At 46.5% G+C, this 21,264-nt stretch overlaps 1 protein-coding gene across 2 annotated transcripts; it reads left to right on the forward strand.

The window, feature by feature from the left end:
• Positions 1-3,017: 3,017 nt before the first annotated feature.
• Positions 3,018-17,602, forward strand: LOC129328695 (zinc finger protein 331-like). Of its 2 annotated transcripts, none has more exons than XM_054977925.1 (7): positions 3,018-4,068; positions 4,568-4,694; positions 7,695-7,787; positions 10,395-10,480; positions 10,944-11,070; positions 11,643-11,735; positions 14,328-17,602. In XM_054977925.1, exons 1-7 carry the CDS (start codon positions 4,006-4,008, stop codon positions 15,857-15,859), a joined length of 2,121 nt encoding a protein of 706 aa, XP_054833900.1. In that variant the 5' UTR covers positions 3,018-4,005; the 3' UTR covers positions 15,860-17,602. The 2 variants fall into 2 exon arrangements, with proteins under 2 accessions (XP_054833900.1, XP_054833901.1); XM_054977926.1 differs by having other exon boundaries at positions 14,331-17,602.
• Positions 17,603-21,264: the final 3,662 nt, after the last annotated feature.

Genomic DNA, 21,264 nt, shown 5'->3' on the forward strand with positions numbered 1-21,264 from the left:
GTGATGTCCAAACATGATAATTTGTATTCCAAATATTTCCAGCATAACTAACCCAAGAAGACCTGGTTCTAAGTTTGATTTCAAAATCCTAATTTTTATTTTAAATGCTCTCCACCAAGCCTTTGCTTCGTAAGACATCTCCCCTATCTCGGCTCTCAGAGGTATTCCTGACACACATGTCAGAGTCCCCAAGATATTGTGAAGGAACTTTAATAACGGTACATCAATATTATTTAACAGGAACTAGAAACTGACAGACAGTCAGGGCCAGATACTCAAGGTCTAGAAGCTGAAGCCCTGTGATACTGTACTACTATTCTGTTATTGACATCCTGGATTGTGTCTTCTCCATATGGGAAAATCGAGACAACGGTAGAGCCTCTGCTTGGCATGCAATAATGATTTTGATAGACCAAGAGCTTGATGCAGTAGAATGCAATTTCATATACTCATTTGTGTTCCATTCCAAATGGTTGCTACAGCAGACACAGATGTGTGACCGGTGGCATACTGTCATTGATCTCCCCATTCTCCCTCCATCTACTCTTTCTTGGTCTAGATCCCCTCCACTTTCTCCAGTTGCCTTGCCTCATCCAGGCTTGCCAAACTCCAGGAAGGTCCTCAAGATCTTCCAGAATTATAACAGATCTCCAGACATTACAGATAATTTCCCCTGGAGAAAAGAAACGGCTGCTTTGTTGGGGCCCCTCTCCTTCCCAGTCCTAGTCTTCCTCAAGCTCCAGCCTCAGATCTCCAGGAATTTCCCAATTTGAAGTTGACAAGCCTTTGAACTACGCACCCAGACCCCTCCCCCCCTTAACCCAAAGTAGAAACTTGTTTAAAGGTAACCAGATTCAAAGAAAATGGTATTGCATGAAGGTCTTTGGGAAGATGCTGTAAGAAAATACTTAGTTGAGGAGGAAAAAAGCTCCAAGGGGTGGGTGCTGTGGAGGGATTGATTAGCAGCATGGGGGGAGTCTCTTCTGGGGGGGGGGAATCTCACTTTCAGGACTGCTGACCCCAACTAAGCCCTCCCACGCAATGCAGCAGCAGCAACTTTCTCCCTGGTTGTTGTGGGTTTTCCGGGCTGTATTGCCGTGGTCTTGGCATTGTAGTTCCTGACGTTTCGCCAGCAGCTGTGGCTGGCATCTTCAGAGGTATAGCACCAAAAGACACTGAGAGATCTCTGTCTTTTGGTGCTATGCCTCTGAAGATGCCAGCCACAGCTGCTGGCGAAACGTCAGGAACTACAATGCCAAGACCACGGCAATACAGCCCGGAAAACCCACAACAACCATCGTTCTCCGGCCGTGAAAGCCTTCGACAATACAACTTTCGCCCTGCCATTTACCCCCATCTGCTGGCTGAGCATCTCTCCATCCCAAGCCCGCCATGCCAACTCTCATTGAGATTTTGCTATTATTATTATTATTATTATTATTCCTATTATTATTATTCCTATTAAGGCGCCCCTCCCCAAATTGCAGTGCTGGAAATCTCCCCCTATCCCCCCAACTCACCAGATTCTGAATGGCCTCTTTTCCCTCTGGAAGGGGGGACCGAGCCGGAAGTTGCCTCATCATCGGAACACTCTCCCTTTAACCCCTTCGAGGGATCACTCATTGGGAAATCCAGAGGATGAGGGGGGGAGGGGCACTGAAGGAGATCGGTCGGTCCCTCTTTTTCAAAATTTGCAATTTTACGCTATTTAAAGTTTGTAGGCTGTTTGTATTCCTTTGCTCATGCTAAATGTCATATTGTTCTTATTGCATTCATTCATTCTTTTTCAATATGTGATCAGCCTTTGAGCCTCAGACAGTAAAAGAAGGAAATAAATGAACAAGTTAGGTAGCCGTGTGGGTCTGGAGAAGCACGTCAGGGCTGGAGCCCAGAGGCACCGTAGTTCACGATTTTAATTTCGAACTATTGGTCTTCAGTGTCATTAATGCATTCCACTGTATTTTGCGGCGCTGTTATTTATTTATTTATTTAGCGCCCCTTCTGGTCTGTTCCGGATTTTACCGGGTCCCTGGAAGGGAGGCGGGAGGCGTCAAAGCTAAGTGGATTGGAAACATTTTCTGGCTTCAGAGGCTCTTTGTTTTCTCTCTGCCAGGCTCCAAGGTTAAGGCGAGAGAGTCGAAGTTCTAGAAAGGCACATTGGGGGGGGGGGGATGTAGTAAAGGCATTTCCGCCCCCCTCCCTTTGCAGAAGCTGCTCCGGCTTCCCGCTGTGCTGCCTGAAAGGCTGGGAGGGTGAGCGGAAAGGGGCTTGGGGGCACGGAGCGGGGCTGCTGCAACGCAAGACCTAAAGCAGGGAGAAAAGAGGGGAAGCTGGGAGTGAGAGAGAGCCTCGCAGCGCCCCCCCCCCCCGACCCCCTCTGCGGCTCTCCTGCCCGCCTGCATCAAAGCCAAAGACCCCCCCCCCCCGCCCCGATCAGCAGGGGAACAAAAGACCCGCAGGACGCACAGAAGAAGAAAGGGAAGTGCTTGCTCTTTTGGACCGGGGGTGGGGGCAGCAGGAGGGGTGGGCAGGAGGTTGGTGGGCAGAGAGAGGAGGGCGCCCACCTCCTGACCCCTGGCTGCTTTTCAGTCTGGCTCCAGCAGGGCTTTCCTTCCTCCCCCTAGGCTCCTTCCACCTCAGGCTCCCAAAGGAGACCAACTCCTTTACTCCTCGATGGGGGTGTGTGTTAGAGGAGCTCCCCCTCCCATTCTTTGGTTTGAAATCCTGGTCTGACTCCTCCGAATTTTTATTCTGCTGTGTGTGTAGGAACAGGGAGGGGCCTCCAGGCTGCCAGAGATTATTCACCACAGCCCCAAGATTTCTTCAAAGTCTGCTGTGCTGGTCAGAAGACAAGAGATGCCCTCCCTGCCCAGCACTTGTCTAAGCCACAGTCTCTGGCATGCAAGAGGAGGAGGTGGCAGAGCTTGAGGCAGGTGGAGTTGTGAGGGGGGGGGGCGCTCATTTTTTGCCCTGTTATTTAAGCTCCCTATTCCAGAAGTTAAACTCAAGATGGCTTCTCTTCTGACTGCAGGCAGAGAAGAATGTGAGGAATGTTTTCCTGTGCTGAAAACCCCCTGCCCCTGGAAGCAGCACAGCAAGCAAACACAGAGGGCAGAAACTGTCTCCTTGCCATGCTAGTTTTCTAAATGCAAGGAATTGTTCTGTTATACAAAGAAACATCTGTAGCTGGAACATGCATGGCTGGAATCTTCCACCTGCAGCCTTGAGTCAGGACAGTCCATCCCATCACCTCAGGCCTCTCTGCCACCTCATTCCCAGCATGTTCTCCACTTTGTATGGGGCCGGCCAAAACGTTTTGGCTTCCCTCAAATCAAACAAGGGAGTGGCTTCTGGCAAGCACTCATCGCCCTGGAATATTTAAAATATTTATTATCTGCCTTTCCACTTTACTGGGACTCAAGGCAGCTTACAGTATGACAGGACAAGCTTTAAAAAACATCAAAACACAGTTGAAAACAATAGTTCAGAACGAGAAATACATTTTAAAAGTGGCTAAACAAATGCCACCCTAAACAAAACACACTTCAGTTGCCCCCTGAAGGTAGAAGTGGGGGAGCCAGTTGCACTTCTGTGGGAAGATTGTTCCATAATCATAGGGCTGGCACTGAGAAGGCCGACGGCATTTGTAGTGGGAGCAAAGAGGCTCATCATGAACCCACCAACTGAGCTTATTTGGTTGATAAGTCAGTCCGGAGGGCAGGAACATACGGGAGATGTTTGCAGAGTTTGGGAGGAAACATGAGCAGGAGGGGACGAATAAACAAGGCGGGACCTCCCCCATAAAGAATGACTGGTTTGAGGAGACACACGTCAGACCAAACACTCCTGAGCCATCCTAGTTCCAATTCCGAATCTTGAATTGTGCCCCTCAGCAAATCCAGAAAGAGGTCACTGAAGGAACTCAGTAAGAGGACGTGTGTGTATCAAAAAGGGTTTCTCACCGTCTTTCTCTTCCTCCAGAGCAGCAGAGAAAAGACACCCCTGATGCCTCCTCCACCATCTCCTCCATGTGGTGAAGGGCAAAGAGCCGCCATGCAGACAGCTCAGGTAAGGGGGGGGAGGTCCACTGGGGAGTGGAAAGCATGAATGATTCCTTCGCCTTTGTCTGGCTCAGAGGTTCAGGCGCCCGGCCCTCGGTTCTGGTGCTGCGAAATGTTGAGGCTGCCCGCTGAGAAGGAAAACGGTCACCTCTTTGGTTGGATTTCATGTGTACAGAAGCCCTAGCACAGACAGCGAAACAATATTGTATCCCAGATTTCTCACAGAAAAAGGATTTATGATATGAACATCTCCGTCATCTTCCCCACAAGGCTGCTCGCCCTCTGCCAATGAGGACAACCCCTCTGGCCCCAAGAGTTTCAAAGGAGGGTTGGGAGGGGGGGAATGAGGAGACAAATGTCCACACAGGGCACTCCTTTTTCTGCTGCTCTTCCAGTATGGGCTCACTGCTCCTGTTTTTGGATCCCCTCCCCCTCCCCCTCCCCCTCACACACCGTGGACCAACTTTGCAGTGATGTAAAGAAATGCTTCTTCCTTCTTCTTCCAGGTTGGCGTGTCCTTTGAAGAGGTGGCTGTGCATTTCACCCAAGGGGAGTGGACCCTGCTGCGCCCAGGCCAGAGAGCTCTCTACAAGGACGTCATGCTGGAGAATTTTGGGAATGTGGCCTCTCTGGGTGAGGACCCTTTTCTCCTGGGCTGTCTCCTTCCTGCTGTGAGGAGTGACTGTGAGGAATTCCTGCTGATCTTTGCCCCCCTCTGTGATCCTTCCCTTGATGTGGAAGGGGTTCTGGGTTCTCCTTGAGGATAGGGGGGTCCTCCCTGGCAGTCCTGTGCCTGGACCACGTGAGAGGGCATCAGAAGATGTGCCAAGGGATGTTTGTACTGTTTCAGTCCTGCTGAACAGGAGGAACTCTGTTCTTATGGGTTCCCAGCCCAGTGGATACACACCTGTCAGTAGAAAGATGCTGACTAACATGTTACTGATACGAATTAAGTGGTTTATTGGAAAGCATTGCTGTATAATGTGAACTAATGTGTATAAACGTGAACTGCAAACTGCATTAGATGCACAATACATGAATGCATATGAAAAGGCAAGGATACGAAAGCATTAGAAAGGTGCTTATGGCTATAGAAAAATATTATGGTATGTATAAATAGATATAGTTCTAAACCAATCCCCTGTTGAGGACACAGTAGGCCATGAAGAGATGAACCATAAACCATCAAGGACTGTAAACACACTTGAAACAAAAGGTGGCAAACGTGAGAGTGAGCTTAAGGCAATTATATGTGAAATCATTAATTGTCCTTCTGCCTCCTTTCCTTGCTGATGCAGTTTCCAAGGATCTTTCCAAGGACCCAGGAAGAACTGAAGAGGCAGACTCTGTCAGTTTCAAACCTTCTGAGCTCTGATCTCCCTGGCTCTGTAGAGGGGAAATTGACAAAGCCCTCTGATCTCTTTTAAAACTCAGCTTCCTGGCTAACATGGTGACTCCCTTCACGTGCTCCTCGTGTAATTTGTCTCGTGTAGCTTAGCTCTCAGCCCTCCAACTCTTGAGAAGTAGGATGGTGGGAGGGGGAAGGCACAGGAGTTTGTGGCCTGATCTACAAGACAGGCCTAGTCAAACCTGGAGTTCCTTGGCTCTGAGAAATAAAACCTTTGAAAAGTATATTTCTTCCTCATGGGGAGAACAAAAGACCACAGGAATAAAGACCAAAACTTCTGAAAATGTAGACGGTAAAAGTCCTAAGTCCACGTCCCAGAAACAGGTCTAAAGGGACATGAAGGTAGCAAGGCCGTATCCACAGGTGAGTGGCTGTTAAGTTGCTAGAAGACGGCTCTCACCTAAGGTCTTTATGCCTTTCACTTGCTCAGGGATGGAGAAAGAGGTATGGACAAATTTCCCCTTATTTGTTGTTCACTTTGGCACACAGAGGACAGGAAAACCCACAACATCTTCCAGTACTCCAAAACAGTCTGCCAGTCAAAACCCTTCTGATTGGTTATGAGCCTGGTCTTATTAGTCAGTTTCAGGGGTGCGCCTGTGTCCTTGGGGACCTCTTGCTTCCTCAGCAATCAGCAGTGCTTTCTGAGGACTTCCAATGAATCAAATATTATTATTATTATTATTATTATTATTATTATTATTATTATTATTATTGTATTGTCGAAGGCTTTCACGGCCGGAGAACGATGGTTGTTGTGGGTTTTCCGGGCTGTATTGCCGTGGTCTTGGCATTGTAGTTCCTAACGTTTCGCCAGCAGCTGTGGCTGGCATCTTCAGAGGTGTAACACCAAAAGACAGAGATCTCTCAGTGTCACAGTGTGGAAAAGATGTAGGTCATTTGTATCTACTCAGGAGGGGTGGGGTTGAGCTGAGTCATCCTGTAAGAGTTTCCCAGGGTGTGGAATGCTAATGGCGGGAGGCTTCACTGTATCCTGAGGAGGTTCTTTTGCATATGGATTGGTACTTGATGTGCTAATCTTCTCTGCAGGGTAACTTGTCCACAGCTGCAGGGTATACGGTATACTCCTGCAGAGGTGAGGGGGTCTCTGCTGTCTTTTTCTGCAGCTGTGGACAAGTTTGCATCGGGACCACAAAGCGTAGCATCCAGACAAGAATAAAAGAACATGAAAGACACTGCAGACTTGGACAACCTGAAAAATCAGCAGTGGCTGAACATAGCCTAACTCAAACAGGGCACAGTATCTTATTCCAGGACACCAAAATACTGGACAACACTTCCAACTACTTTGTCAGACTGCACAGGGAAGCCATTGAAATTCACAAGCATAAGCATAAGCAAAACTTCAACAGGAAAGAAGAAACCTTAAGAATGAACAGAGCATGGTTTCCAGTTCTGAAAAACACCAGGCTAACAAAACACTCTATACTCGACAATAGCCCTGAGTAGATACAAATGACCTACATCTTTTCCACACTGTGACACTGAGAGATCTCTGTCTTTTGGTGTTACACCTCTGAAGATGCCAGCCACAGCTGCTGGCGAAACGTTAGGAACTACAATGCCAAGACCACGGCAATACAGCCCGGAAAACCCACAACAACCATCATCATCATCATCATCATCATCATCATCATCATCATCATCATCATCATTATTATATTAGGAGGTGCTTTTCCAGAGTTTACAGCTACTTGTGTTGATGTGTTCCTCATGGAATACACAGGCACCACCCAGTGCAGTATTTTTGCAGTCTCAGCAAAAGTCACAGTTCCTGATGGCAAACTACAGAGAGTCAGAGTCTGAGAATCATTTTGTTCAAAGATGAAGTTTGCAACTGAGCCAATTCATGGCCAAAAATGTACTGGCCGAAAATGGTACCTTCTCATTCTGGTCAAAGCAGGGGCTTCCCTCCAGTCTGGGCGTTGCCTTACCTTGGATAAGATGTGGCTGTGGAGGGAACTCTGGTGGCTTCTCTGCCACTTGAATTTGTTCTTCGCTGGCATTTCAGTCTAACCTGAGAAAGAAAAAGGCAGAGAATTGCAAATGCCAGATGAATGATTAGTAGCCCATAATACACTCCAAACTCTGCTATTACTTGCCTGCTGTGCGCTTCTGGAGAGAGACAGTCAACCTTGCTTGGAATCGCTGAATATATGTGACTCAAAAGGATCATAATTATGTTTATTTTCCCTGATAAACAGGACCTCAGATTGCCAAACCTGACCTCATATCTTGGCTGGAAGAGGAGGAAGGTCTTTTTCTCCTGGTGTCTGATGAAGATGATGGATTGGCAGGTAGCTGCTTGGTTCTGTCATGGGATTGTGTGTTGCCTGCTCTTCCTTCCAAGGGCTGGTGGATTTGTGGACTTCTTTCTCCTCACATTTGCTTTTCCTCAAAAGAACTTGGATGACTTGTGAAGGCTGTAGATCTTGAACATATGAAAATATGCAGCCTCCTTATACCAAGTATAGCCAAGAGTGAAGGGATGGTCTTGCCAGCCCTGTGTCTGTAGGCCCAGGAGTTCAGAAAAGCCCTACTGCCTTTCAGATCTCCATCTTTGCTAGCCCCTGCCAGGAAAAGATCTGAACAAGTATCTCTATCCAGAGTTCTGGCTTTCCAGGTCTCTGTCCCTTTAGATGTGACATTCCACCCGAGGTTTTGGATGGTAAATCTTTTGTTTGCATCACCGTTCCTTTTTGTCAGATATGAGCTTGCAGCCAGGCTTCTGAACATTGGCAGAGTGCAATAGTAATTTGTGGAAGATAAACCCAATCTCTAGGGTGGAAGACATTTCTCCACAGCAAGTCTTCTCCTTTAACTGGAGATGCCGGTCACTGAACCCGAGACCTTGTGCATGCAAAGCATGTCCTCTGACAGAGAAACGTGACCCAAAACAAACTCCAGACAGCACTCATGTGAACACATTTTAACTCCCTATCTCACCCCCAGGAACTAGCAGTGATTCTGATGGGCCTGGCACAGAGATTCCCTCAAAGTAGATCACCCCAATGTAAAATTTGGCATCCTGCACAGGAAATGCTGGCTTTCCCCCGCATATTTTATACCTTAGCCAGGATTCATCCCTTCTGGAGAATAACCCATTGTATGTGGTTAACGCATCCTCTTGTGAAGCTGATTTAGTTACCCCAAAAACATGCAAATGGGGAGAGCTCCTCAGCAGATCCCCCCAGAGGCAGAGCAATTGAGGGTCAAGTAGGAAGGGCGGCCAGATCCAGAGCTCAGTCGGATATAGCACAGAAACCGAGTGAACACTTGTGGGAGGCAGGAGTGCTTGTCCCATCCATCGGTGGCAACGCAAGATTGACAGCTGCCACTCTTTCTGCTGGTGGTGCGACTCAAGGTGAATAGAGTATACTGTCACTGCCAAGATCGGCTTCTCTTTTTTTAATATAAACCTTAATTTTTCCCATTCCTTCTTTCTTCCCATGTTTAATTGCTAAGGAAAGAGGTTGCTGGAGAGAAAGCCTTGGTGGGGGGGGGGGGGACCCTTATTCCTTTATCGTAGTGGATGTGGATTATGTTCCCTAATACTGGGGTGCCCTTCTGAGGAGGGGCCATTTTATTGCACATCTCCCTTCCAGAGGGTCAGGAATAAATGCCCAGATGTAGTCAAAGCTCAACATACTACAAGGATGGGCCCAGTGGAAAGAGGAGCACTATTGATTAAATGTATCCTTGGGCTCAAGAAAACATATCATTTGAAAATGTATTGCAATACTATGGCAGCATAAGTTTTATAAGCATGATCAAACAGTTTCCCAAAATATCCTCCCCCCAAATCCTTTCTCTTTTTCTCAGTTTAGCTCTTGAAATGTTTCTGTTGCTTGTTTTCTTCTGTCGTCTCTTTTGAGGTGCAGCGGAGGGGGTGAGCTGGCCTCTCCTGCTTCAGATGAAATAGGCCCTGGAACACTCGTAGTGAGAAACAAAACATTTAAATGCCAGGAGTGTGGGGAAAGTTTCAGGGGAAAGCCTCTTCAGACTACAGAAATCAGTTCACCTGGAGAAAATGGCTGTTTGGAGGGCGGACTATATGACATCACATCCTGCTGAGGTCCCTCCCCAAATTTGATCTTCCCCAGGCTGCACCCCCCAAATTTCCAGGAAATTCCTTACCTGGACTGAAGAATCCTATCACATTCCTGTTCTCTTTTTCCTGTTTTAAAATCCTGGCTTGTCTCCTTTGAGCTCTGGGCTGCTCCTTTATTATTTGTGTGTGTGTGTGTGTGTGTGTGTGTGTGTGTGTGTGTGTGTGTGTGTGTGTGTGTGTGTAGGGGAGGAGCGCAACAAGGAATCTTTTCCTGTGTTAAAAACTCCTTGCCACAGGAAAGCACCACAGCAAGCAGGGACAGAGGGCAGAAACTTTCTCCTTGCAGTGCTAACTTTCTGCATGCAAGGAATTGTTTCCTTATACAAAAGAATATTTGTAGCTGAAACGTTCATAGCTGGCGTCTCCCACCTGCAGCCTCTAAGTCAGTCATTTCATCATTCCACCTCAGGGCTCTTTCCCCCTCATTCCCAGCACACTCTTCTACTTCTGTGGAGTAGGCCTGGTAGTATTGGCTTCCCTCTGATGAGAGGAGGGAGTGGTCAAGGATTCATCTCCCAGGAATGGATTTTCAGGGCCTGGGAAGATTCATTTCAAGGAGGGGAAGGAGGGGAAGGAGGAATGAATGATCAAGGGAGATGGGACTGCTCCCTCCATAAATAATGGCTGGTTTGCAGACAGAGATATTGGGTCAAGCATTCCTCAGTTCCCTAGATCAAATGCTGTATCTTGAATTGTACCCTGATGCCAATCCAGAGAGCTCCATAGATGGGACTGGTACAGAAAGTGAGTGTGTGCTAAAAAGGGTTTCCCATCTTCTTTCTTTCCTTCCCAGGCGTCAGCAAAAAGACACTCTTAATGGCTTCTCTGCCCTCTCCTCTGCATAGCGAAGGGAAAAGAACCGCCGTGCAACTTGCTCAGGTAAAGGGGGAAAGGAGTCACTGGGGAGACGTGCAGAGGACGGCATGAATGTTTCCTTCTCTGTTGCAAGGCTCAGAGGATTGGGCTCCTTGCCCTTGGTTCTGGCGGTGCCCATGGGGGAGGCAGAAGAATGGTCACCCCTTCGTCTAGGATGTTATGGGCAGAGAAGCCCAAGCAGGGACTATGAAACAAGCCTGGACTATGACCTTCCCATGGAAAACTCTTTGTCCGTATATCATATGGACATCTCTGGCCCCTTCCCCACAAGGCTGATAGCCACCTGCCAATGAGGAGAGCCCCTCTGATCCCAAGATGCCCCAAGGAGGGCTGGGATGGGGGAACCAAATGTCCCCACAGGCCTCTTTTTCTTTCCGCTGCTCTTCTACTATCGCTGTTTTTGGATCGTGCCCCCCCCCCATAGGCCAACTTTTGAGCTATGTAAAGAAATGTTTCTTCCTTGCAGGGTGGGGTCTCCTTTGAAGAGGTGGCTGTGCGTTTCACCCAGGGGGAGTGGAGCCTGCTGAGCCCAGCCCAGAGGGCTCTCTACAAGGAAGTCATGCTGGAGAATTTTGGGAACGTGGCCTCTCTGGGTAAGGATCCTTTTCTCCTGGGCTGACTCCTTCTTGCTGGGTGAATGACTGTAAGGAAGTCCTTGATGCAGAAGAAGGCAGTCTTTCCTGGGTCCGGTGGCTGATCTCTGCCACCCTCCATGATCCATCCCCTGATATGGGAGGGGTTCTGGGTTCTCCTTGCAGAGAGGGAGCCCCTGCCTGGCAATCCTGTGCCTGGACCACACGAAGGGCTATCAGAATACGTGCCAAGGGCTGCTTGGCCTGGAGAAGGTGGGGCGGTCTAAGCAGGGGCTTCCTTCCAGTCTGGGCCTTGCCTTACCTAGGCTGAGATGGGCTTGTACAGGGATCTCTGCTGGCTTTTCTGCCACTGTACTTATTTGTCAGCTGGCATTGCAATCTCAGCTCAGCAGCGTTTAGGCAGAGAACTGCCAGTGCCAGGTGGATTATTCTTGGCTCCCTGCTAGACTCCACCCCAACTTTATTACTTGCTTGTGGTGCATTTCTGGAGAGAGAGAGTCAAGCTGGCTTGGAATTGTTGGATTTATGTCCACAGAGAAGACATAATTTGTGGTTTTTTTCTGATTAAAAAGTACCTCAGATTACCAAACTTGACCTTATATCCTGGCTGGAAGAAGAGGAAGAGCCGTTTCATCAGATCTCTGATGAAGAAGAGGGATTGACAGGTAGCTAATTAGATCTCTCATGGGATTGTGTGTTGCCCGAGCTTCCTTCTAAGGGGCAGGTGGATCTCTTTGGACTTCTTTATCCCCACAGTTGCTTTTCCTTAAAAGATCTTGAATGAATTGTGAAGGCAGTAGATCCTGAACATATGCAACTATGCAGCTTCTTTGTATCACTTTTTCCACGTATAGCCACATGTGAAGAACTATCTCAGAAGTCTTGTTCCCCTTGGCCTGGGAGTTCAGACTAGCCACCCTGCCATCCCAGGTCTCCAGCTAGAGAGGCATCCCTTTCCTATAATCTTACAGAGAGACATGACCCAAAGCAACTCCAACAATGCTCATGCAAACAAATTTTACCTCCCCTTTCCACCCCCAGGACCTAGCAGTGTTCTAAATGATTCTGAAGGGTCTGGCACGTACCAATCCCCCAAAGCAGGGCACACAAATATAAAAATTGGCATCTACACAGGAAACTCTGGCTGTTCTCAGAGTATTTTATACTTTAGCAATGATTCTTCTTCTCCAGTTAATAGTAGGATTGCTATGGGGTGGTGAATTTCTATTCCCAAAATTAACATTTTTAAGCATTGATGCCTCTTATTTTCTTTTTTTTTCTTTTAAGAGCAGCCTTTCTCTTTCATTTCTATTCAAAGAGAAATCAAGACACCCTTTCGTAACATCAGCCCTTGCAGTTGTTTTATGCTATACGCTCTATGGCGATGCCCTAGCAGGAAGAATGGAAGGTTTAGGAAGACGTGGCCTGTCTCTGAGCATCTACAGAGTGAAATTCTGCAAAACCTCCCTTCCTGTTTCTCCTTTCCTCAAATTTCTCTTTGATCAAAAAGAAATTAATGAGAAACTGAATCCTGAGTCCTAAAAAGATGGGAAGTATTGTTGGATTTGAGGTAGCAACTGGGTAAAGAGGAATTAAGATAATTTCTCTTTAACAACCCTAGTTGGGTGATCTTGGTCTCAGAAGCTCAACAGGATTGGCCCTGATTAGTAATTGGATTGGAGACCAATCCAGTGGGTCACTACACAAAGGCAGGCAATGACAAACCATCTCTCTTAGTATCATGCCTTGAAAACCATACAGCGTTGCCATAAGTTGGCAGTAACATGACGGCAGTTTCCACCACCAGTTAGTAGCCAATTGTGTGTGGTTCAGAGCAGCCAGTCAGAAAGCTGATTTAGTAACCCAAGCAACATGCTGAAATGGTGTGTGTTTGTGGAAAGTGGGGCGGGGGGAGAAGCAGAGCAGATAACTCATGCGGGAGGAGAGAGAAATTGCTAGTCAAGTTGGAAGAGCGGACAGGTTAACGCAGAGTCGAGTTGGATGTAGCACAGGCTCTGGGAGAACAGGGGGCTCTTTTGGCAGGCAGGAGTGTTTCTCCCTTTGGTGGCAATGCAAAACTGACAGATGCCACTCTTTCTGCTGGTGGCACAACTTGAGGTGAATGGCGAGTGAACTGTCACTTCCAAGGTTGTCTTTTCGTTTTGAATGTAAACTTTACCCTTAGTTTTTTTCATCCATCTTTATTCCCATTTTTAAAAGCTAAGGAAAGAGGTTGCTGGAGAGAAAGCCTTTTGGAGGGGGGGGGGGCTACTCATTTATCATACTGGAAGAGGGGAGGTGGGAGGGGTGTCTTTCTCTGGATGGGGGGACGGATCGTTCTAGCTCTGGCAGAGGGAACTTCTGCTGTATATCACCCTTCCATGCAGTTAGGGGGGAAAGCCCAGTTGTAGCCAAGGGTCCCTGTACTATGTAGACAGGTCCAATGTATTCTCTGACCTAAATACTTGGGTTCAAGAAAACACGTATTTCAAAAATTTATTGTAACACCATGGCGAAAGCAGGGAGGGCGGAATATAAATATAATAAATTAAATTAAATTAAATTAAATTTACAAACCTGGACAAGCAGTTTCCCAAAATATCCCCCCCTTTTCTTTTTCTCAAGCTCTTAAATCTTATATAAAAACATCTCTCCATCATACGGCAATCTTAATTCCCAGTACTACAGGTCAGAGCAATAATATGAAATTATTTTCCACTTTGCTGAAAAACTGATAAAACATGTCCCAAACTTAGAAGGTCTGGCTTTGTCTAGAAGGCCAAAGATACGATCCGATGACAAATAAATGGAATAGGGGGCCTCTCTGTCACAATTGGTGGGCTCAGCATCACAGGCAGGAAATCCCCACTGCCTTTTTAGCACAAGCACAATTCTGTCGTCCACCAGTGACCTGGGAAAAACAAATAATCAGGCAATTTGGGGCCTACGTTACCACCTGAGGAGAAACTCACTGGCTGGTGGTTACGTTTTGGGGTAGATTTTCTGACTTACAATTTGGGTAAAAGAAGCAGTAACTGTCTCCATAAAATTCTGTTCTCTTTTTAATCACCACAGACAATATATTGGTCAGTACATGTAGGATGTCACAGAACCATATTCCCACACAAGAGTTCTCAAAGTGTTTCCAGATACCAAGCCTTTAAATTCCAGGGTTCTCTACAGCAGTTAATTTAGTTCATTCTCTAATTTTTAGGCTGCATTTGTCTTACCATATTCATGCCAGGTTTCTCTTTCAGCAGGAGGTGTGTGGGATTCAGGAAACAAAACAAAAGACCATCCAGTGACAGATAAAGATAAGTATCCAGATGTGGAAGAGAACACTGAATATTGTAATGCACTGCGAAAGGAGGAGGGAAAAGACCCACCAAGGAATAAGTCTGGTCTTTTACAAGGCAATGCCTTTCATGAAGTTCCACTACATCAAAAAATATACAGAACAAGCGATACGAATGAGCGCACTGCAAGAGAGGAAATATTTTCTGAAAAATCAGAGATTAATATTCACTGGAACACCCGTAACAGAAGAAAAATGTTTAAATGCATAGAGTATGAAAAAGCATTTGAACAGACAGATAACTTTACTTCCCAACAAAGAATTCACACAAGGGAGAAAAAATATAATTGCCCAGAGTGTGAAAAAAGCTTCAGGCGGCATGATCACCTTATTTCCCATCAAAGAATTCACACAGGGGAGAAACCATATAAATGCCCAGACTGTGGGAAAATATTCAGTCACAGAGGAGACCTTACATGTCACCAAAGAATTCATACAGGGGAGAAACCATATACATGTCTGGACTGTGGAAGAAGCTTCCGTGTGAGTGGAAGCCTTACTTCCCATCAAAGAATTCACACAGCAGTGAAACCATACAAATGCCTGGAGTGTGGAAGAAGCTTTGGTAAAAGTGATAGACTTGCTATCCATCAAAGAATTCACACAGGGGAGAAACCATATAATTGCTGGGAGTGTGGGAAAAGCTTCAGTCGCAGTGATCACCTTACTTCCCATCAAAGAATTCACACAGGGGAGAAACCATATAAATGCCTAGAGTGTGGCAAAGGCTTCAGTCGGAATGCTTATCTTACTTATCATCAAAGAATTCACACAGGAGAGAAACCATATAAATGCCCAGATTGTGGGAAAATATTCAGTTACAGTGGAGATCTTACATCTCATCAAAGAATCCACACAGGGGAGAAACCATATAAATGCCTAGATTGTGGCAAAATGTTCAGTTACAGTGGAGATCTTACATCTCATCAAAGAATCCATACAGGGGAGAAACCATATAAATGTCTAGAGTGTGGAAGAAGCTTTCGTGTGAGTGGAAGCCTTACTTCCCATCAAAGAATTCACACAGGGGTGAAACCATACAAATGCTTGGAGTGTGGAAGAAGCTTCAGTAAAAGTAATAGACTTACTATCCATCAGAGAATTCACACTGGAGAGAAACCATATAATTGCTGGGAGTGTGGGAAATGCTTCAGTCGCAGTGATTACCTTACTTACCATCAAAGAATTCACACAGGAGAGAAACCATATACATGTCTGGAATGTGGGAAAAGATTCACTCAGAGTGCACACCTTACTTCCCATCAAAGAATTCACATGAGGACAACCAATATAAAAGCCTGGTGTTTGGAAACAGCTCCACAACTTAATTCCATCGACAAATTCATACAGGAGAGAAACCATAACAATGCTCAGAATGTAGAAAATGTTGCTTTAAATGAAGCTGGATTAAAAAACTGGAAAGCAATGCAATGAAATAGCAAAATGCATACAATACATAATACAGAAAAAGATTTTTTCCAGAGTTTTAAATCACAACCTTATTTCCTTTAAGAAAATGCCTTCTTAATCATTTCTGTTTTAAATCTGGTGTCCATGGAGAAAGAATGATGGAAAATACAATCCTGAGTTCCTTTGAGGCTGAGGCTGCCACCTGTTGGCATAACAGTGGCACTACTGTTCTGTCCATAGCTACTGTACCATCATGTCTAGAAGATGCCACAGGGCACAGCTGTGAACAGGGGGAACCAACCAAACACAGAGCAGCAGTCATGGGGATCAAGCCCCATGGACAAATGAGTAGAGGGTTGGGAAGGGGCAGAGCAATGTACCACTTGGCTATGCCTATGACACACAACCCACCTCCTTAAAAGGACAGGCCCTCACCAATCTAAATGGAAGCAGCCTAAAAAAGGGGGGGTTAAGGGAGCTCCACCATTCCGAGCACTTGGGAGCATTCATAGGCAAGTCCACCCAGAAGTAATCCCAATGCAAAGCAATGGGGCCAACCCCCAGGGAAGCAGCATGGGGACAGCAAAAGGAATATGGAGACACACACAGGTGCCGAGCACCATGGGTCTCAGCCACAGCAGGAGCACCCCTGGTGACCACTGCCTGTGGAGCAGAATGGCCACCCCGGACTGCTCCACCACGAGCCATTAGAACACCACCTTCTTTGCTTCAGTCCAGTTAGGCTGTTTCTCATAGCTCAGGGAGGTCCTTAAACCCTCTTTGTTTTTTAATGAAAGGAACATTTCCACCCTCTCAGTTTCTGTTGCCTTTTTGTCTATTGGGAATGTAAAGCAGCTTACATGGTTCTCCTCCCCTCCATTTTATCCTCACAACAACCCTGTAAGGTAGGTCTGGCTCAGAAGGAGTGCTGGCCCAAAGACATTTGGCAACATTCCATAGAAGAGTGGGGATTCGAAGGTGCAATCCAACATTCTAACTACCTCACCGAGCCTCTGTGTTTTTTTAATTTATTTTACAAAATTTGCATCCTGGTGACAAAGGTCACCAAGGCAGCTAACATATTAAAATGTATGACCAGAAGTATAAGGGAACAGATTTTGGACTTATCTAAAAAGGTTATAGAGGATGTGTCTGTGCACAGTAGAAGAGATAGCATGGCCTGTCAGCTAAACATGCCAGAAAGGGAGCCTAGAGACCTAGAACAGGATAGCCGTTGAGAGGGGCAAGAAACAAAGTAGTAACATAATTATAGAGCCTTGTGTAGATTAGAAGCTGCCTAACACGTATCAATAGACGTTATTTGTTGAGACCCAGACACAGAGAGCATCTGAGATTGATAAGGCCATCCAGCTTCACAGAAGTGAAGATGTGATTTAAAGATGGGTGTATTCATTGAGAGGCAAACATATGTTTATGTGTATGAGAAACTTGTAACCACTACTTTAAGCAGACTTCGTTAAGATAAAACATGGCAGGAATGAACTAACGATTTTTATATATTTTAAGACATTTCAAGCATAGATAACCTCGTATGGTGTTTGAAGAAAATTAATCAGCCAAGAATATGTGCCCATATCAAGTGGGACAGTGAGCTATTGTTAGAAGATGATTCCAAAACCTATATATATATGAGATGTTGAATTGATTGAGAGATTTTTAAAAGAAGGGGCCCCTTGCTTGTACCCTGCTTACCTTTTGGTATATTATTGACTCCTTAACTCCTTTAATTGCTCTCCTTTAACAATGAATGGCATAGTTTTCTGTTGATTTAGTCAATGTTAAAATGTTATAGTTTTGTTTTAATAAAAGATTGAAATGGAAGCAGAGACTCTCTAGCAGTATTACTTGTATAGTAAACCTGAAATGGACCGAAATGTTTTTAAAGCATACTTCTTGCCAGGAACTAAAAAGATCTCATACAGGAAAGCTAACTATAGATGCCTATGGCTTCTTAAATGCATGCCTGTATTGGAACCAGAGTCATCCAGAACAACGCACAATAAAATCACATTTCAAAACCATTAAAAGCACCCAATAAAAATCATTATTAAAATAATTAAAACCAGAGCCAAAATAGATACAGAATCAAAACAACAGTGAAAAATATTGGACACGAAGGAGGGATCACTGAAGAATGCCAAAGAAAACAAAAAACCTTCATTTACCGGCAGAGGATGGCAACAGAAGGGAACGGTGGGATTTCTCTGGGAAGAGAGTTCCAGCATTTCGGAGCAACTTCTGAGAAGGCCCTCTCCTGTGTTGCCACCTGCCTAATCTCAGAAGGTGGAGGGCACCCAAACCGGGCCTTTGAATATTACCATAGTGGTCAAGTAGGTTCATAAGGGAGTAGGCAGTCCTTTGGGTATGTTGGTCTCAAACCATATAGGGCTTAAACATCTGCATCAGCACCTAAAATTGTGCCTGGAAACAAATTGGGAGCCAGTGTAGAAACCAGGGCTCATTTTGAGGGGGAATGCGCAGGAACGCAGTTCCAGTAGTTCCCCAAAGAGGTCACATGTCAAGTGGCCCCGCCCACTTGACTTTCAGCCATTTGGGGCCCGTTTCAGCTTGGATTGAGGCCGAAACAGCCCGGATTGGGCCTATGATGGGTGGTGAATCACTCTCCCACTCAGCAGCGGCCCGATCCTGACCATTTTGGGCCCCTTTTCGGCCATTTTCAGCCCCTTTTTGCCATTTTGGGCCCAATTTCAGCCCTGAATGGCCAGGATTGGGTCCAAAACAGCCAGGGTCGGTGATGTCAGGGGGTGTAGCATACGCAAATCAGTTATGCCAATGACACACTTCTGGTGATGTCAAGAGGCGTGGCAAATGCTAATGAGTTGTGCTAATTATTATGCTAATGAGTTCTGCTCTTTTTCTACTAAATGACCCCTGGTAGAAACCAAGCCAAGACTGGAGTGATAGCCCTACGACTCACTCCAGTCAATATCCTGGTTACAGCATTTTGCACCTACTGAAGTTGCCAAATACTTCTCAAGGGTAGTCCTACATCGAGTGAATTTCAGTAATCTAACCTAGATGTAAACAGGGCATGCACCAGAGCATCCAGATCTTTCCTGCCTAGAAATGGCTGCAGCTGACTAACCAGTCAAAGCTGGTAAAAGACGCTCCTGGCCACAGTTGCCATTGGTTTATCCAGCAATAGCAGGGCTGGGGGGGCAGGGGGGGTCACTTGCTCTGGGTGCTGCCAAACAGAGGGCACCAGAGTGGCTGGGAGCACGCATGCCTGCCCTCCAGAGGCAACATGGGCAGTGGTGTGGGAAGGCTGGGAGGCCGCCCGTGCTGCGCTGGGCGTCTGCCATGCTGATGGGGTGGCTGGCTTGCTGTGCACTCCCGGCCCTCCAGCAGCAGCACGGGCGGGCTGGGAGGCCACCCGTGCCATGTGCCGGCAGTGCTGATGGGGCAGCCGGCTTGCTGCACGCTTCCAGCCCTCCAGCGGCAGTGCAGGCAGCACACTCCCGGGGGGCACCCTGTGTGATGACATCATGGAAATGACATCATCACACACTCCTTGGAGCGTGCACATGCTTTGTGCATGTGTGGGAGCAGGGGCGCCACCGGACTTGGGATGGCAGCCCAAGATACGGCTCTGAGCAATAGGCCTGGGCACAAGAGCACCCCCCAAACACTATGGACCTGTTTTTTCAAGGGGCGTGCAATCCCATCCAGAATGGGTGACACCTTAAATCCTGGGACCTGGGTCAGACCTTTCCCTCACCACTAGCACTTCTGTCTCATCAGAGCTCCCTTCTTCAGCCACAAGCTCTCCTCTTGGGTCTCCAAAGCTCACACTCTGAAAATCTTGTTGGTCTCTAAGGGGCCATTGGACTCAGTTCCTTAAAAGTGCTCCTGGCTGGCCTTGCCCTAGAAGTTACAAGAGTCAGGGTGTTAGCTGGGTAAAGACAGTCCTACTGTGAGGGGAGAGAGCAAGGGAGTATCATCATTTCTGTCAATATTTAAAAGGAATCCCTCTCACTTGAGCGGGGCCTGTCCCTTTCCCATGAGACCCTGCTAGAAACTGACCATGAGATTCACGCCAGACAATCCATCATCTACAGCCGAGCTCTACCTATAGCCTCATCTGTTCCAATCCCTCTGGGATCTTTACCCAGCATAAAAATGTTCCATAGGAATTAAAAACGCATCAGTTATTTGTAACATCTATTCCATGAGAGAATTCTTAAGCTCAGAAAGAAACTCGTTGCAGGTCACTGGAAGTGACAAAACAGAGGAAGCTGGGAGAATCATATGGACTTCACGTTATATTGAGTAGGGGTATACACTGAAAAATTTTCATTTCGGTTTTGGATCTGGGGGGTTCTAAACCAACTATGTACCATTGCTGGGTTTTTTTTTCTGTCTGAGGCATTGGTGGCTCGGATGTAATGTTTTTGATTTCCTTATCATGAGTTTCAGACCCATTCTTTGCAACGAGGCTTCCAGGCTTTGTGGGACACTGTTTTTGCAGTCAATGGCACCAAAATCGCAGATAACACAGTCCTCCATCAAAGCCATTGACCCACCAAGTTTCAGCACACACAACAGTGGGCTTCAGTGTTTAAGGACCCTGAAGAATGTATTGTCGAAGGCTTTCACGGCCGGAGAACGATGGTTGTTGTGGGTTTTCCGGGCTGTATTGCCATGGTCTTGGCATTGTAGTTCCTGATGTTTCGCCACAGCTGCTGCCGAAACGTCAGGAACTACAATGCCAAGACCATGGCAATACAGCCCGGAAAACCCACAACAACCACCCTGAAGAATGTTTTGGGAAGGCATCAAGGTGAGTGTTGGACGGTTGCACATGTACACTCTGTTCTTTTCAGGGGGCGGGTGGGGAAACGAGGCTCAGGGGAAGCTGTTTTCACACTTAACCAAAGACAGCTTTAACCATTAGTCCCTCTTCTTGTCTAAACCATTGAAAACCACTGAGTTTTTCCTCAAGCACAATCACATACGTGGAACAGCAGACCTCATAGAAGGCAAGTGTCAGTAGGCCTACTTTATGGTGGGGAACGGACTGGCAAAAGGGCAGTGTTGATGGCAGGGCAGTTCCCAAGCAGGAGAGTGCGCGAATCGTTGCAGTGCAGGAACATTAAAAACAATCCTGCTTCAAGTTCACTTTTTTCTTCTTCTATTGTGCCAAGCAATTATTGTGCCAATCGATTATTACCCTGGCAATCTGTTGTTGCCTGTTGCTGTTATGTTTCCTTGTTCCCACGATGATGGACGAATTCAAATACTTCTTTTTGACGTTCAGTATTCTGCTGCAAAACCAGGCATTCTTGCTGCCAATCTTCTCCATTGCTCAAATGTAGGCAGGCAGAACGATGGTCTGAATTTCACCCTTCCACTTCCCGAACATACCTATGTTTTCCCCTTAAGTTTTA

The sequence above is a fragment of the Eublepharis macularius genome, chromosome 4 (assembly GCF_028583425.1).
Source record: "Eublepharis macularius isolate TG4126 chromosome 4, MPM_Emac_v1.0, whole genome shotgun sequence".
NCBI classification, from domain to species: Eukaryota; Metazoa; Chordata; class Lepidosauria; order Squamata; family Eublepharidae; genus Eublepharis; species Eublepharis macularius.

Bases quoted from the DNA above. Each gene is read 5' to 3' on its own strand.
- LOC129328695 (XM_054977925.1), top strand. From the start codon at position 4,006: ATGCCTCCTCCACCATCTCCTCCATGTGGTGAAGGGCAAAGAGCCGCC. The intron at 11,071-11,642 runs GTAAGGATCCTT...CTGATTAAAAAG, and splicing joins TGGGAACGTGGCCTCTCTGG to TACCTCAGATTACCAAACTT. The intron at 11,736-14,327 runs GTAGCTAATTAG...TTTCTCTTTCAG, and splicing joins TGAAGAAGAGGGATTGACAG to CAGGAGGTGTGTGGGATTCA.